Genomic DNA, 16,840 nt, shown 5'->3' with positions numbered 1-16,840 from the left:
AACTGTGCTCATAGTGTAGACAAAACCTCAGGTAGCTACCTCCACAGATGCCCTGAATCCTCCTCATTCTGTGAGTGGCTGGCTCCCCACTTTCTCATAAACCCCATTTATCCAAAGGTTTCTTAAGATCAATTTGTAGGCAAACGAGGTTATCAATGCATCTTAAAGCTTTCTCCAATGTAAAAGTCCCCTTTTGGGACCTTGAAACTCCAAGAAAGACCTCAGTCTTAGGGGAAGAAAGAGACAAATGCATCTCTAAAAGGCCTGGTCTACACTACAAAGTTAGGTCGACGTAAGCGCATGCGTCTACACTGAAATTTGTCTCCAGCCGACATAAGTGTCCCTTTACAGCGACGCAGTCAAACCACCTCCCTGAACAGCATGGAACCATGGTCAAGCTACTGAGGTCAGTGCGGTGCAAATACAGACACTGTGTGGCCTGTGCCAACCTCAACAGTCTTCCAGCAGCTGTTCCATAATGCCCCATGCCCTGCAGTACTGACCACTCTGGTCACCATTGTAACCTCCACTTCCCAGGGGTCACGGAGCCTGGAAGCATCCCCCTTTAAAGACCTCTGCATGTTTTTGAAATGCCTTTTCCACATCGCTCACCTTTGTGAGCACACCAAGTAGTTCACCCTTGATGCATGCAACTCCCCAACCGACCGTGCTGGCTCCATGAGCTAAACTTGCTCTTGCCAGGAGCAGAAAGGAGGTATTGGATCTCCTGGGCCTGTGGGAAGAAGAGGCTGTGCAAGCGTAGCTACGGACCAGGTAGGAACATAGATATCTATGAACAGGGGATGCAGGAAAAGGGGTATGACAGGGATCTGCAGCAGCACCATGTGCAAGCAAAGGAACTTGGCCAAGCATAGCACAAGACCAAGAAGGCCAACAATAGATCTGGTGGTACCCCATAGATCTATTGCTTTTACAACGAGCCGCATGTCAGACATGTCAGACCCAGCAGACCATTGAGGATACCTTGGAGGCTAAGTTCCCTCTAAGCTGTGCAGGCACATGGCTGCGCAGCAGGCTATCAAGGACCACGCAGGCATGCAGAGGGGAGAGGCACCTCTCCCCCAGTCTCGGACCTGGAGCTGCTGCGGCTGGGAGAGGTGCCTCTCCCCCAGCCCAAGCCCTGGAGCTTCCCTGGCCGGTGAGAGGCACCTCTCTCCCGGCCCCAGGCTGCTGCGGCAGAGAGAGGGCTGGGGGGAGTCCTTCTCCCCACCACAGCTCCAGAGAAGCCTCCACCCCAATCCCCTCATCTCCAGCCCCACCCCAGAGCCTGCATCCCCAGTCAGAGCCCTCACCCCACTGTCCCCAACCCTCTGCCCCATCCCTAAGCCCCCTCCTGCACCCCAAACCCCTCATCTCCAGCTGCACCCCAGAGCCCTCACTCCCAGCTCAAGTCCCCCTGCACTCCAACCCTCTGCCCCAGCCCTGAGCTGCCTCCCACACTCCGAACCCCTTGGCCCCACCCCCTCCACACATCACCTCCATATTGGTGCACATAGCAAAATTCATTCCGCACGTGGATGTAAAAAATTTGAGGGAACATTGCTTGGAGGACCCCAAGACAGAGACCCCCTGCAGTGACCAGCGAGGACGAGAAGGTGTGGGAGGAGGGTGACACAGGAAGGAGCTCCAACCATGCAACAAGCCAGGACCTGATCTAGACACCACCACAGTCTAGCCAATTCCAACAGGTGAGCATAGATGAGCCTGGTGGAGGGGAAGGGAACTCGGGTAAGTGTGTGCATGCATTTTTCCTTCGAGTTTTTAAATGTAAAGATGGCACCCGGCCCATCCCAAGTTAACAAGACACAGGTATTGACTTTTCATAGTTGTACTCCTACGAGATAAGATAGAGGTACAACTAACAGAGGTAGAGTTGGCCTCTGTTTTTCATTCCCTGTAGGTTAGGTGGGAGGGCCAGCGGAGCAGTTTGTTTATGTACACAGGGATGTCCCTTGTATCCTCCTGAGAGATCTCAATGAAACTTTCACGGAGACACTCTGCAGTCGTCTCATGACGGTTTCTAGGGATGGCTGCCTTATTTCTTCGTCCTTGGTAGGACAGTTTCCCACGCCATTCTGCTATGAGTTCAGCAGGCACCGTGGCAGTACGCAGGCTAGCAGCATACAGGCCTGGGCAGCTTCGGGACGCCAGGGATAGCTGTGCTCTCTGTGCCTTTGTTACCCTCAGGAATGAGATAGCAGCTAAAATCCCCACTGCCTGTGGACAATGGCACCAGCATTCAGTGTCATTGCCCTAGACGCATCCCCGTGGAACAGGGACTGAAATATTATTGCTTCATGCAACAAAAAATCCTTCACCCTCTCCTCGCCCCGGCAGGCCAAACTCCCCATGGCTGGGCCTGGAGAGTGGTGCTGGGCACTCCAAAGCTGAAGAGTCCATAAGCATGTCTCATTAGAAGTGTCTATGGGAATAAGGGAAGGGAGTTTTGAAACTTATCTTTCCCTTTCTGCTGTGACTGTAAATCCAGAGGTACATCTCTCTGCTTTTAATAGCAGCTTCTGGCATGGTGGCCTTCAGGGTGCCCCCTCCACACCTGCAAAATGCCTGATCTGATGAGGAGGAGACAGAAGAGGACACAGGAGGACATACTCAGCAAGATCCTGCAAGCTGGTGCTGCATCGGGCACTGAACAAAGGACCTGCAGGGCCAACATGGCAGACGGCACAGAGAAGGAAAGAGATCAGGAGAAAGGCCCAGGAGTCCCAGCATGAAAAGTAGATGAAAATACACCAGGACATAATGGGTCTTCTCAGGCAGCAAACCCAAATGCTGTAGACCCTGGTTGGCCTACAGGTTCAAAAATCCTGGCCTCCCCACCCTTTTCAGTCCTTGGAGAACTCCATGGTCTCTGCTTTGTGCACCCCTCAACATATTATGTGGCATCACAGGCCATATCCTTACCCTACCACTCAATGCTGGAGGAAACAAGGAAAACTACAGCTGCACGTACACGGACCTGCAAGAACCACGGTCTACATCGGTCTACGTTTGTGCCCTGAAATGGAGAGAAATATTTGCTGCCTCTCCAGTTTTAAAGTTCCACGCCATTAATTTGTCAAAAGGTTGTATTGTATTGCCTGGGGAACGGGCAGCTCACATTGATTTTCTGCACTGTTTCTCCTACTCAATAACATATTATTTTTGGAGAATAAAATTATCTTTATTCATTGACAATGCATACTGCAGAATGCACAGTGGCACTCAAAGGGAATGGTACTTGTAAATGTACAGCAAGTACCACGTAATTCGGAGCGTCAGGAAAACACTGGGTCCTCTTTATAAATGCAGAGCAATTCTTAGCGGCACCCAAAGAGAGCATGCCAGCAGAGAACACTACTGTGGCTGACCGTTAAATTGTTCTTTCAAAGCCTCCCTCAACCGTATATCTCCCCGCTGGGTTCTTGTAATGGCCTCTGGCTTCTCAAAGGCCGCAGGCAGCCGCTCACCCTCCACCCTGGTGGCAGCTTGTCCCTCTTTGCCTCACAGATATTACGCAAGACACAACAAGCAGCTATAACCATTGGGCTGTTGTTCTCAATGAGCTCCAGTCTAAGTGAGTAAACACTGCAGGCTACTAAAAGCACATTCAACTGTCATTGTGCACTTGCTGAGCAGGGAGCTGAATCTTTCCTTGTCAAGTGGCTGGTGTACGGCTTCATGAGCCAGGGGCAGGGTGGGTTCCCCACAATCACTATAGGCATTTCGATATTGTCAGTGGTAATCCACCAGTCAGGAAAGAATGACCATGGTTGGAGCTTTCTGAACAGTCCAGTTTTCTTAAAGATGCGAGCATCATGCACCTTCCCTGACCAGCCCACACTGCTTGTGGAGAAGCATCTCTGGTGATCCACCAATGCTTGCACAACCATAGAAAAATAGCCTTTTCTGTTGATGAACTCTATGGCCAGGTGGGCTAGTGCCAAAATAGGGGTATGTGTGCTGTCTACTGCCCCACACCAGTTCAGGAACCCCATTCCAGCAAATCCATCCATTATGTCCTGCTCATTGCTGAGAGTCCTGGTCCTGCATAGCTGGATATGATTAATGGCCCTACACCATAATTAATCATGATGACGGCCGCCACTGTGAATTTTCCAGCTTCAAAATGAAAATGATTTCTCACTGACTGGCAGCAATCTGACATTGCAAGATTCTGGAGTTAGATGGCCACTTGCTTCTCCACTGTCAGTGCAGCTCTCATTCTGGTGTCCCTGCGCTGGAGGGCTGGAGCAAGCTCGGCCCAGATCTAGGAAAATGGCCTTTCATGTCTGAAAGTTCTGCAACCACTGCTTGTCGACCCAAACCTGCATTACAATGCATTCCCCCCAGTCCGTACTCATTTCTCAGGCCCAGAAGTGGTGTTACACCATCAGCAGCTGCTCCATTAATGCCACCAACAACCTTCTATTGGCTTTTGCTATGTCCCTTAGCAAACTGTCCTCGAAGAAATCGTGTCCTCTGTTGCTGCGGTACTTACTGTAGGGCTGCAAATACAGGAGGTTCATGCCTCCTGCACTTGCAATGTTCGTGAGAATAGTGCAGAGCTCTGCAGGCTCCATCCGAGATGACGGACTCCAAAAACTGCTTGATGGGTTTGCAGGATTTTTTTTAAAAGGCACAAAAATGATGGGATATGTATGGCATCATGGGATGAAGGAAGTTGAATGCTGGGAACTTGACCTCTATCTCCCAGAGATCCATGGATGAGTCATTTCCACCCTACAACACACTGTGAAAATTTCCCTAAAAGTATTGCACCAGATGGTAGTGCATGGCACACTGCGATACCTACTGGTGACGCACTGCACTTTGCCTTGACGCAAGCACTCCTGGTGAGTTGGCACAGTGTCGATGCAAGAAGCAAATTATGCATGCACCTGAGTGATATACAAACTTTGGCAGCTGCATGATGATGTCACTTGCATTGACCAAAGTTTGTAGTGTAGACATAGCCCAAAGAAAACGAATTAGAACGTCCAGTTAGCTAACCATGTATTATCTCTTTATTTTCAACCTAGGCTATAACTTGACCTGCTAAAAATCAAGCTAAAGGTGTTAAACTATGTCTAATACTGGTGCTAAGTGGAGTTTTCAATCAAGTTAAACTAGATCAGTTGAACTAACTTCATCAAAAAAGCACCTTTTCCCATAGTCTAGGATCTGGCCACGGCCCAACTATGCCTCTCTAATTTACTGTAGCTATGCCAGCCTAATCCCTGGGGTAGACACAGCTAGGTCAATGGAAGAATGCCTCTGTCAACCTATCTACTGCTGTTCAGGGAGGTGGAGTTCCTATAGCGATGGAAAACCCCCTTCCATTGCTGTAGGACGCGTCTGCACTGCGGGGTTACAGTGGCATAGTTCTGTCACTGCAGCTGTAGAGCTATAACCCCGTAGTGAAGATGAGCCCTGAGTCCCTATTGGTGAGTGGATAATGCAGTGCCAATCATCTGGGCAGCAGGCAGAAAGGCTCTGAGTAATTTTCCAGCCTGGTTGCTAGAAAGGAAGGTGCAGCTGGGAAGTATCTGTCACAAGTGCCTCCTGTTGTCAGTGTAGTTACCACTGATGAATTTGAAAGCTGGCAGATACCATTTCCAAGAGCAACACACATCTGCCAAGGAGAAGGATGGGGGGTGATTAAGTTCAGGCCAAGAGGTGCCAGAACATAACAACAGGATTTAGCGAGCGCTGCTCTGTTTGTTCTGCACAGGGAGGGCGAGAAATGTCAAAAGGACATTTTATTCTCCAAGGAAATACGCGTGACAACAACTAGTGACAATCTGGCAGCTGGAGCTTGGGTTAGCCCCCGAGCTGGCATAAGGACCTATAGATGTGCCATTATATGGATCATAGCGAGTTTTTGGGGGGAAGGGGCAAAGGCATCAGAAAGTGCATCATATCTAAGGGTAATGGGGCCAGCAATGAAAAAAGGGGCCAGGAAGAGGGAGAGTCCTAGGTCCTTGGTTTGGGCCACCATTTTGCTTTTGGTTTTTGTGTGTGAGGGTCAAGAGCCAGTTTTACTGGCTAGATGCAGGTGTGGGGCACTGTGTGCTGAAAAATGCTTTGGCCACCTAATGGTAGCTTTGTAGTTGCGGTTGTATGCTAAACAGTGACTCCCCCTGCCGCTCTGGGCCTGAGTAGAACTGGGCACATTTTTTCAGACAAATAGTTCATTGGTCAGCTTTGGCTGACCCACCCCCATTTTACAAGTTCGACATGAATTTGCCAAATAGTTTTGGCAATACATCTTTTTTCAGGCTACTCTTACGAAATGGCTGGAGGAAGAGGTAGTGCCCGGCTTGTAGCCAGGTGGTTTGAGCAAGGAAGGGCCATCACAGACTAGCCTACAGGCTGCTGATTAGGGTACTTACCTGACCAGGGAGAGCTGCACCAGAGAGGGGATTCCAACTTGGATCTCCCACATCCCATTTGAGTGTCCTAACCACACCACTGTACAAAACATTATAAGGATGGCAGTGACAGCCCTACCTCCTCCTCTGGCCATTTTGTGAATTTGCCCCTTTAAAGATGCCCAGAAACAAAACATTTTGCATCAAACACCACGTTGTGTTCAACGCAAAATGGACTTTTTGGACTCACCAAAACTCTTTGGAATTTTTAGATTTGGTTTGACTCCAACCACATTCCCCCCCCCCGCCCCAATGTTTCTGAATGGTCAATGAACTGAAAAATCAGTTATTCACCCAGACCTACTTCTGAGCCACCCTATAGCCAATGTACCTCAGTCCTGATCAATAGCTCTGAGATTCCAGCTCTGAACCCCACTACAGCTCTGCTAAACTTAATTACTAGAAAGTGGTCTGGTGAGTTATTGACTACATCAGTCCCAGTCTTATTTGAGGGACGGATTAGGCAGTTTATGCTTACTGCTGACCCTGGAAAGGAGCCAGAAGAGCAGCTACCTTTCTCATGAGAGCTATGTACTTAAAATGAGATGCTGATGTCTCTTCTCTATATACCTGCAAAGATTCCTCAAGAACCCCGAGAGTGTGGGTGAAGCTATAAATCCTGTGTGTAAACTCCTAGAGAGAGAAGCTTAGGTTAAGGTCACTTTGCAAAGTCTCTCGCGGTAAGAGCCTGGTAGACTCTAACATTTTGTATGGGAATTGTTGCTGGAATCTTTACTGAGTTTGCCTGTTGCCCAGATCTCTTCAGCTCACTAAGATAAAGGGTATGGGTTGAGACAGTTCAATGAAGAGGGCTTGGAGGATGCTCTAGTATTTCGCACATTGCCCTTTTGTCAGGGATCCACCCTAGGAGAAACAATAATTGAACTCAGTTTTATTATCACAGGTAATTAGTTTTTGACTGTCCAATTTTAAGGGACATTTCCCATCTCTTTCCTAATGTAAATGAATTGCCAGCTGGCCTCATTAGCTACCAAACAGATATCTTCTCTAACCAACTATATATGGCTTTTGAAACAGCTTCTTGTTTCATTTGGGGCCTGAAAGCAAAAAGAGCTCACTGGCAGTAGAGGTGGGGGACTCGTCACCAGAGTGCCTCCTTGTGGTCAGGTGTGGCAGAGTAGCTCTCTCCCGATCTAGTGCTCCCTGCCGCCAGTCACTCTGGCACTGCAGTGATCTCTGTTCCTGTAATTCAGCCCCCTGGCCAGGGCACAATTTAATTTAATCCTTCCAGGGTAACAGAATGTCCAGCAAATAAAGGATCCAAACATCCTCACCCAAAGGTCTTTGGCCCCAACTCCAGACCTTTTTGTCATCACACCCTCGCAGAGCTCTTTGTTGGTCGTTATGCCCTTCTCAGGGGTTTCACACCATCTTCTCTGCTGGCTGGCAGGGGAACCTAGGCCTTCCATTCTGCACCAGGTATCAGCCCAGGGACCCTATAACCAGCGTCCAAGGGCTGCTCCGTCCTATCCTTGTTGCTGTTTCCCGGGGCTTCTTCCTACCCAGCCTTTCTCAGGCCTTCTCACCCCTCCCGCAACTTCTCTAGATTCAACCTTGTTTCAGGGGGCAGGACTCTCAGGTGCGCCTCCCACCCCGAATCCCCTAACAAAGTCCCAACATAAAAGTATAAACAAAAACCCACTTCCTCCCTCCTTGGGCTTGACTGTACATCCCTCTCAACTAGATGCATCCCTCTCCCTGAAAGTCCAGTTCCTGCCCTTTCGTCAGGGCTTCCCACCAGAGCCAGCTCCTCTCCAATTCCTCTTCTGTGTCACCTGTGGCCATTTGACAGCCTCTTGCACTTAGGCAAGGATCCCAGGACTTGCTCTCCCCTTTGGCCTCCCTAATGTCTAATCCCAGAGAGTGACTGCTGACTCTCCCTCGGCAGCGCTCTTCTGCTCTAAAGCTTCCTGACTTTATGATCACCACCCAGCCCCTCCCCAGCTGCTAGCTGCTGAGCAGTGTTTAGAGACTAAAGTCTCTCTAGCCACGTCTACACTACCCGCCGGATTGGCGGGTAGTGATCAATCTATTGGGGATCGATTTATCGCATCTAGTGTAGACGCGATAAATCGATCCTCGATCGCTCTGCCATCGACTCCGGAACTCCACCGCTGCAAGAGGCGGAAGCGGAGTCGATGGGGGAGCAGTGGCCGTCGATCCCGCACCACGAGGACGCAAAGTAAGTGATTCTAAGTCGATCTAAGATACGTCAACTTCAGCTACCCTATTCTCGTAGCTGAAGTTGCGTATCTTAGATCAATCCCCACCCCCAGTGTAGACCAGGCCTGTGAATCTTTGATTGCATCTATGTGGAGGCTGCGAAGAGCTACAGTGAAATGGAGCTAATTTTTTGTTACCTGGCCAATGACACATGTTTTTGTGCGAGTTCCCCCTCCACTCCCACATAAATCAGTCCTTGGGGTATGTTCCCACCATCCCAAATGTTAGCCAAATGAGTGTCAGATAGTTTGAACAAAATTGCCCTTCTTAAAAGCTCACCCATTTGCTTCAGCAGTGCCTCATTGTAAAAAAAATTATGCTAATTGTTGAAAGCAATCTACAAAATAATCAATACCATATCTAGGTAGTGAGGATAGTAGAAGTAAGGGACCGCCTGGCTCGGGGGTTGGTAATGGTCGTGGGGGAGCCTTTCACCTCTAGGTTGAACCCTACTTGAGACTGTTTACCACCTCACCATCATTGTCTGTGAAATGAGCTGGGATTAAGTCTCAGACCAAGTCCTAGGGCCGCAGACAAGTGTCCGCAGCAGAAAGGCCCTCCACGTAAGTGGTCTCAACAGAAAATGACAGATCCTGGATAGTAAGCTCGCCACACACTGCCAGAGATGTCTGTTCAGGTCACACATGAGGCATTTTCTGGAGAAGGTTGCCCTCCTGTTGACTGTGCTTTACCTGCCTGAGCCTTTGGCCCACAGGGTTGTCAATCTAGCGCCTCTCAACAACACTGAATTCACATTACAAAAAAAAAAAAATCCTGCTCTCTGACGTACCAGAGACTCTGACCATAAAAGCCACTTAAATTATATCAGAGCAAAGGGGTCAATTCACACCTTTTCCCCTTTAAATAAGCCATCTGATATAGGGGTATGGTTTTTAAAGAGTCCCTAGCTTAGCCTCTTGTTTTCTACTTGCAATGTGTGTGTCTGTGCCCACAAATAACTGCAGCCATAAGTACTCTGGGTTCAAGGAACACTTGGTTTTCATGGGCTACAGCAGACTCTCACAGTCACATCTCAGAAGGTTAACAGGTCATGATGCTGGCTGTCAAGGCTTCATTACCAACTGGTAATAAGAAATTACCTGTAATCATGCTGTCCACTTGTCACTCGTTTGCTAATTACAGTGCTCAGAACCTACTAGCGGCACAGAATGATAATGTGGCTACTGTACTTTTAGATTGTAGGGGCCTTTAGAAAGGCATATCCAGCATTCTTTTCCTCATGCTGCAGCTGCCAAGCCAGACTTCAGTGGCTGGGTGGGAGGGTAGCAAGTGTTGCTAAAACACACAATAAAAGCAAAGCCAGAACCAATTCTTTGACTGAGAAAGCCTTCCTGGGATGAAAGAAATTTGGAGGAGAAAGTGATTGCTTACCTCTATTTATTTTTTTTACCCCCTAAAGCTGCACTTCACCTCTGCCAGAGAAAAGTATGTAAAAGTAGTCTTTTCTGCACTTTCAGACCCAATACGGATCTACTTTGTAATAGGATAAGAATCTCAAAGCATTTTACAAACATTATAACTAACCATTGCAACACTTGACCAAAAGGTAGGCATTATCCCCATTTCATAAACAGGGAAACTGAGACACAGAGTGGCTGCTGTGACTTATCCATGGGCACAGATCAAATCAGTAGCAAAAGAACCCAGGACTTTTGTTTCCGGTCCCCTATGCTAACAAATAGGATACACCTCTTCCTGTGTGATAATGTCCTGCTTCCTATATACCCTAATTTCAACAGTTCCCCTTAACCAACACACATGAAATGGCTACATTGCTAATGTAGGTTTTGTGGGGTAATAATTTTGATCATGAAGTGTCAAAGTTTGTTATTGGCCTAGGTCCAGTTATGTAAGAGCAAGTAGGGATTTCCCCTTCACAAAATGAAATCAGCTTCTTGAAATTGATGGATATTAATAAAGAAAGCCTGGTTAGCTGTGTGTGAATGTTTAATTGTAGTGGAGCTGTTCTCTGTTTACTATGTAGCCTCAATTTATTTATTCTTTTCTAGTTCTTTATAAGTTTTGGATGTTACCTGTATTGTTATATTTTTCTCTTCTCTCTTTCTTTTATGCTTCCTTTGCCTCTGTTTGTTCATCTTCAAAGTTTCACAAGGTAAGTTTTTCTTCTAAGTCTTCTCTTAACTTCCAGTGACTAAAATCCTGCTTTACCTACTCCGGCAAATTTCCACTGAAATCAATGAATGTTTGCCCCAGTTAAAGACCTTAGGATTCAGTTCAGCGTGTTTTACTCATTTTCAGTCAAAATCTGACTTTGCATGTGTGCTCCCAGTCCCCTAAGTAGGAGATCTCTACAAGCACAGCTGAGGGAGAGTTTGTCCCTGTGCATTTTTTCATAGGCCCAGTCTATACACAAAGCTGTCTCAGTTTACTTAAAGGTGTGGTGTTAAATTGATTTAGTTAAATCGGTGCAGTTTTGTGTGTGACTCAATTTAATCCTAAAAGCTCTCGACACTAGAAACTTATACCACTTTAACTATACCGGTATGGTGAAGGGGTACAATCCCCCTAGTGTGGATGCAGTTATATTGGTATAAAGGTGCTTTATAATAGGATTGCTAGTTCTGTATGGGAAGGGGAATAGCTATATCAATATAAGGCAACTTTATATAGGTATAACTGCTTCCACACTAGGTCCATGCTGAAAACTTCTGTATTGGCATAGCTATATCAGGCAGGGGTGTGAAAAAAAGAAGAGGGTTTTTGTTAACCTAGATCACTGCATTCAGGGAGGTGGTGTTCCTGAACTGACAGAAGAACCTCTGGCTGTGTGTACACTACTGGGCTATGGCAGCATAGCTATACCAGTATAGTCTCCAGAATGTAGACACAACCTAGGGTTTTTACTGGTATAACTACTTCCTTAAAAAAAAAAATCACACCCCTAACCAAAATAATTATACTAGGGTAGACCAGGCCTTATATTGGTTTACCTTGCACCTGTAAATTTAGAAGTGTAAGCTAAACTGATATAACCAAGAGTATCCACAAAGGAGTTTGTATTAGTCTAACTAAGTTGGTTTTTAAACTGATTTAAGTTAAATCAGTGCAATTTCTGTGCATAGAGAGGCCCTTAGTTTTTAGGATTTTTTGTCTTTTAATCTTGCCTTCAAACCTAATTCCCATGTTCTAGCTAAGAAATGCAGAGGAAACCTTCCTTATGTACTTTGAAAGTGCTGTTTGGAAAAGCAGAATGTATTTCTGGTGTCTATTTATCCACACAACATGTAGAACAAAACTGAAAATGGACGCAGAAATAGTAAAGAGTGCCAATCTCTTTTCTTTGCATCGCTTTATTACCTGAGATAGACCCAGGCTCCATGATTTGCACCTGGATCTGAATTTTTCTGATGTGCAGGGATGTTTCTATTGGGTTTCGTTTTTTAAATATCTCTCTCTGGCTATTACTTGTCATAAAAGTTCCTCAAAGATACAGATTGGGACACTTTCCAGTAGTTTTCATTCACATTTGTATTCAAAGGGTTTTACGAACAGTGGAGTAAAGAAAATGAGAGTGGAAAGCTGTTTTAGGATTTAAATATTCCTCTGCAATGTTGGACATTTAAAAATTGCTTGAGATTCAAGAAGTTATATTGACCAGTCTAGTTTCACTGCCCAAGCTGGGGGGGAGGTGAAAAGGAAACGGCATTTTTAATTGTTTCATTTTAAACATTTCCATTGTTACTGGTGACACAGATAAGGACAATTATTTTCTTAAATAGATGAGCTCCACACTGATGCCATTATAATAACCATTGGCTCAATTGGAAAAGCCAGGTGGTAATTCTGGTAAAGACTTTGTGACCACCTGGATAAAGTTAAAAGAACTAATACCGCCATGGTCACGTGCCATCATGAGAAACAGGTGGAGAGAGGTTTTCCTGCCCCTCTCCCCTGACCGTAACCATCTGGGGAGTAGTCACGGGGAATGGAGTTCTACCTGCAACTGTGCCCCAAATAGACGCCCAACTCAACCACCAGGTGTTGAAAAATAGCTACAAAGGTCCAAGCTCATGAGCACGTGTCAATGGCATCATCCAGGAGGGCAAATTCTGTGTTCCCAGGGGAATGAGACACAGGAACCCACGACACCATCTGGGAGGGCAGTTCTTGTGTTCCCAGGAAAAAGGTGGAAGAGAAGACGAGAAGCACGGAAGAATAGGGGATTGGGTCCCAGCTCTTGGAGTGTCTAAAGCTGGGCACTGAAGTCCCCTGGTTGGACCCCTACATTTCTATAGACCATTTGCGAGCACAATAGGGAAAAGCCACTAGTGCATTGCTTCCTTGATGATGACATGAGCAAACAGTGACTGGTTACCTTTATCTGAGTAAGGTGGGCAAGGCCTGGGACGTAATGAGAGAAGCCTTTCCTACTCCTCTGTCTTATATCAGAATCCAGAAGCCACCCAGTGCAACTGATTTCTCCACTCCAACACCTTGCACGCTTACAAATCCATCAGCACAGCTGTGCCCTGATTATAATGCATGAGATTCTGATGTGCTAGTTCAGCAAGAGCACGGAAACATGGATGTCGAGGAAGGGAGCATGAAGGGATGAGCTCGCTGGTGGGGGCCTGAGATTTGTGTTCCAATCCTGGCCTATTAGCCCCATAACCTAGGTCTCATCCTAACCTCAAGTGGATGTTTGTCCCCATCACCAGACCACCCTCCAATCTGGCATTGCTGGGGAGCTCTATGAGAGAGGGCCATGCCTGGAAAAAGCCAGGGGTATTTCAGCTAAGCCTGGAAGAGCAGCTGTCTAAGGGAGATTGCACACAGCTCCTGTATGGTTCTTGTTAGCAGGCACTAGTGAGCACTAGCTTCATACAAGTTTAAATAAAAGAACATGCAAACTTTCCTTTAGCATCTCAGATGAAAGTATCACAAAAGTTATTAAGCCAGCCAGCAGTGTCTGAATACTGCAGCTGCTGAAACGCCTTGGGAGTAATATTGACGTTTTCATTCCCTTAACTCTGTCTTCCTCCTGAAAAATAATATACATGCATTCAATAATGTAGGCAGAAAAGTTCACATTTACAGGAAGGGGTGTGTGGATCACTGAATTTTGTCCCCATAGGCTCATCCATTATTACCCCTGCCCCATATGCACTTCTGCAGTCTCTCCAGGATCTCTCAAGGCAGACCTGCCACTGCAGACTCTACAGTTACTAACACAGCAGGTGCAGTTAGACAGAGAGCCAGCAGTGGGGAAGACCAAAAAAGCCAGTCATCTGCCAGAAGAAATGTTGCCTCCAGGAAGTTGTGTGCCCTGTGACGCCCAGGACACATGCCTCCAGATGGAGCAGGACAGCCATACCTAGGATGATGCTTGTCACCGCAGGGGAAACCTGCCGAAAAAATTGCTGTATTAAAACTAGTGCTGTGGAAATCCTTCATTGTGAAAGCAGGGGAAAGTCACCTCTTTTCATTTTTGATGCAGGCCCTCTGCTTCCCTTCCAGAGAGTCACAGACCATTCAGCAAGCTGCTTGGAGCCAAATTTCAACCAAGACCTGGGCTGATTTATGGCTTTGGATGGAAACCAGTCAAAATGGGGCCATTTTGCTTAAGCTTTGCTGGGGGCTGTAGGATGGGTTTGATTCCCCAATTTCAAAGCAAGGCTCATGGCGACGTAAACCCACATGCTCTGAATCTGGGGAAAATGTTTGGGAGCCCCCTGTGAACCAGAAGGGCTGAGGAAATCTGTGTTAGGGACACAGGGACCCTGTGGGCCAGTGTGGTTGCTGTTACAAGGGCAGGTTGTGGGGGGCAGGGCATGCAGAAGGCAGCCAGAACGTTAACATTTGTGCTCCCTGAGTGCAATGGCACGTGGGCAAGGCCAGGGAAGCAAGGCGCTCTGTTATTACTGTGCTGTGCTAGCTCCTACAGGCCCCAATCAGGACCCCACTGTGCTAGGTGCCGTACACACAGCTAACAAAAGACAGGCCCTCCCCCCAAGAGCGTACACTCTACGTTTATGCTGAGGCAACAGGTGGATACAAGAAGCAGACGGGGGAGCATGAGGTAACCGTGAGATGGTTACAGTCAGAACAATAAGCTGCAGTCCCAGCACGCCACTTGCCCAGGTTGCTGTCAAGTGTTTGTAGGCATCACATCAGAGGTGAGTTTTAAGGGGAGATTTGAAGGATAATAAAAACACATCCCAAAGGGGAGTCTGGCTGCGCAGGATGGGGGCATTGCCAGTTGCCCTCGCCCTGTCTGCCCCCCAAACACTCTGAGGCCAGCCCGAGGGGAGGGAGCTGCAGCCACTGCTCCCCAGTGTACTTTGCACAATGTCCTAAGAGGCACTCTGAATCGGCTGGCTCTGCGTCCTGCAAACCATGCCTGCCAGCCAGCCCCACTGTACATATGGCTGCAAAAGCTATAACCCAGAGCCCATTTCCTGTCAGAACTGCGCATCAGAAAGGGCAATGACCAAGCTACCCCAAAATGGGCTAAGTCAGCAATGATTACCCCAAAACAAGTCCCCCACTACACATGCCCTTGCACAGGGGAAATAAATGAAAGAGAAAATTCTCTCTCCCCCACTTCTTGGCTGACCAGTGGGATGGGTCCTGTTAAACCTGACCCATTGCTGATTGCTTGTTTGCAGCTCACCAAGGCTGTGGGCCATGAAACAACATTTTAATCATGTTCCCTTCCCACCCCACCCCACAGGCTACAAGGAACAGGGGATCCCACAGCAGCTGTAATGGCTGGGACAAGGGTGTTCCACGGAACGTGGTGTGTCCGTCAGCTGTGGGCACAAGGACCTTTCCACTTTCATTTTTCTTTTCTTTTGTTTTTTTTGTTTTTTTTTTAAACCAATGCGTGCGTCTGTTCAGCGGAGCGGAGGTGCAGAGCAGCAGATGGAGACCTTCACTGATCCCTTTTAGAACCGGCGATGAGGCAAACATGACGTGGGTTAGGACTGGCACAGCCAGCACGTCGTGATCGGCGGCCAATCCCGAGGAGGGAGGAAAACACTGGTAGAATGAGACGCTGCTGTGGAAGATGGCACTTGGGCTGGCGGTGAGAAGAGTGGGGATGCTGCTTTCTCCAGCTGCAGGGTGTGAAGCAGCTGGAGACATTTGCCCTCCTTGTAGTTGACCATTAAAGGAGCCCAGCGGTGAACATCAAGATGAAGGAGATATTTATAGATATATGTCCAGTATGTAAAAGCCAAAGCTGAGTGATACCTTGTTTCCTGAGAGTCCTTTCTTGACTGCTTCATGATAACAGGGGTTCAGCTCAGCCTCTTCTGCTGTGTGTGTTTATGATGCTCACTGAACCTCTGTCGTTGCAGATCCTCTGACGTTTTGCTTGTGGCTGCTCTAAATCATACTTTACTGGTGACCCAGGCTGTGAATATGCCCTGCCTGCTTCTACCTGCTGAAAGAAGAGAAAAGACTTGACCTGCCACGAGCCAGTAACAAACTGGTTCTTACAAAGAACTGGGTCGCCATGGTGTGACGTGTGCTTTGTGCGGGGGGGTGGGGGGGTGGAGTGAGGTTTGTGCTGTCTAATGCTTCCGGTTTAAACTGGTATTTTACAGAGACTAAAACGCCAGTGAAAGAGACTTGTGGATAAATAGCACCATACTGTGGGAGTTAATATAATTATTGTGTGTGTTTTGTTGCCTGTGTTGCATGATACAGTGGTCTTGATCCTCTTCCAAGGGGTCAAGTGCCCATATTTCAAAGACCACTGCAACAGATGGCACTAACTGGACACCATGTTAGCAGTCTTGGCCACTCACTGGAGCATGGAAAATTAACTACCCTTTGAAGCCTAGAGTGGTGGTCCCTCCAGGTCGGGGTTGAGCCATACTGATATTGTGAAACACTGCCACTGACTAGCCTTCAAATAGATGCAGCATAAAGAAAGGACTTCATTCTCCAGGCCCCTCCATCCAGCACACCGGAATGAAATTCATGGGAAGATTGATGGCCTGACATTCAGAGGTGTGTGGGTGCTCAGTACTTCTGAATATCAGGCTCATAGTGCACTGTGAACAATGGACAGAACCGTGTTTGCCAGTCACTTCCCCTCTATGAGAAGATGATGAGAGGAGCCATTCAGAAACAAAATCATACTGCCATTCTCA

General features: G+C 47.5%; 1 protein-coding gene across 2 annotated transcripts in view; it reads left to right on the top strand.

Moving 5' to 3' along the window:
- STUM (stum, mechanosensory transduction mediator homolog) overlaps positions 1-16,219 on the top strand; it is a 74,266-nt gene extending 58,047 nt beyond the window's left edge. Inside the window, exon 3 of one of the 2 annotated variants that reach the window (XM_073338696.1) lies at positions 15,579-16,219. In XM_073338696.1, the coding sequence (XP_073194797.1) occupies positions 15,579-15,619 (41 nt within the window). In that variant the 3' untranslated portion in view covers positions 15,620-16,219. Of the gene's footprint in view, positions 1-10,821; positions 11,005-15,578 lie in introns of those variants that run through there. The other variant, XM_073338697.1, reaches the window with a different exon arrangement.
- Positions 16,220-16,840: the final 621 nt, after the last annotated feature.

This window comes from Lepidochelys kempii, chromosome 3, assembly GCF_965140265.1.
Source record: "Lepidochelys kempii isolate rLepKem1 chromosome 3, rLepKem1.hap2, whole genome shotgun sequence".
Classification (NCBI taxonomy): domain Eukaryota; kingdom Metazoa; phylum Chordata; order Testudines; family Cheloniidae; genus Lepidochelys; species Lepidochelys kempii.
This window is presented reverse-complemented; position numbering and strand designations above follow the sequence as displayed.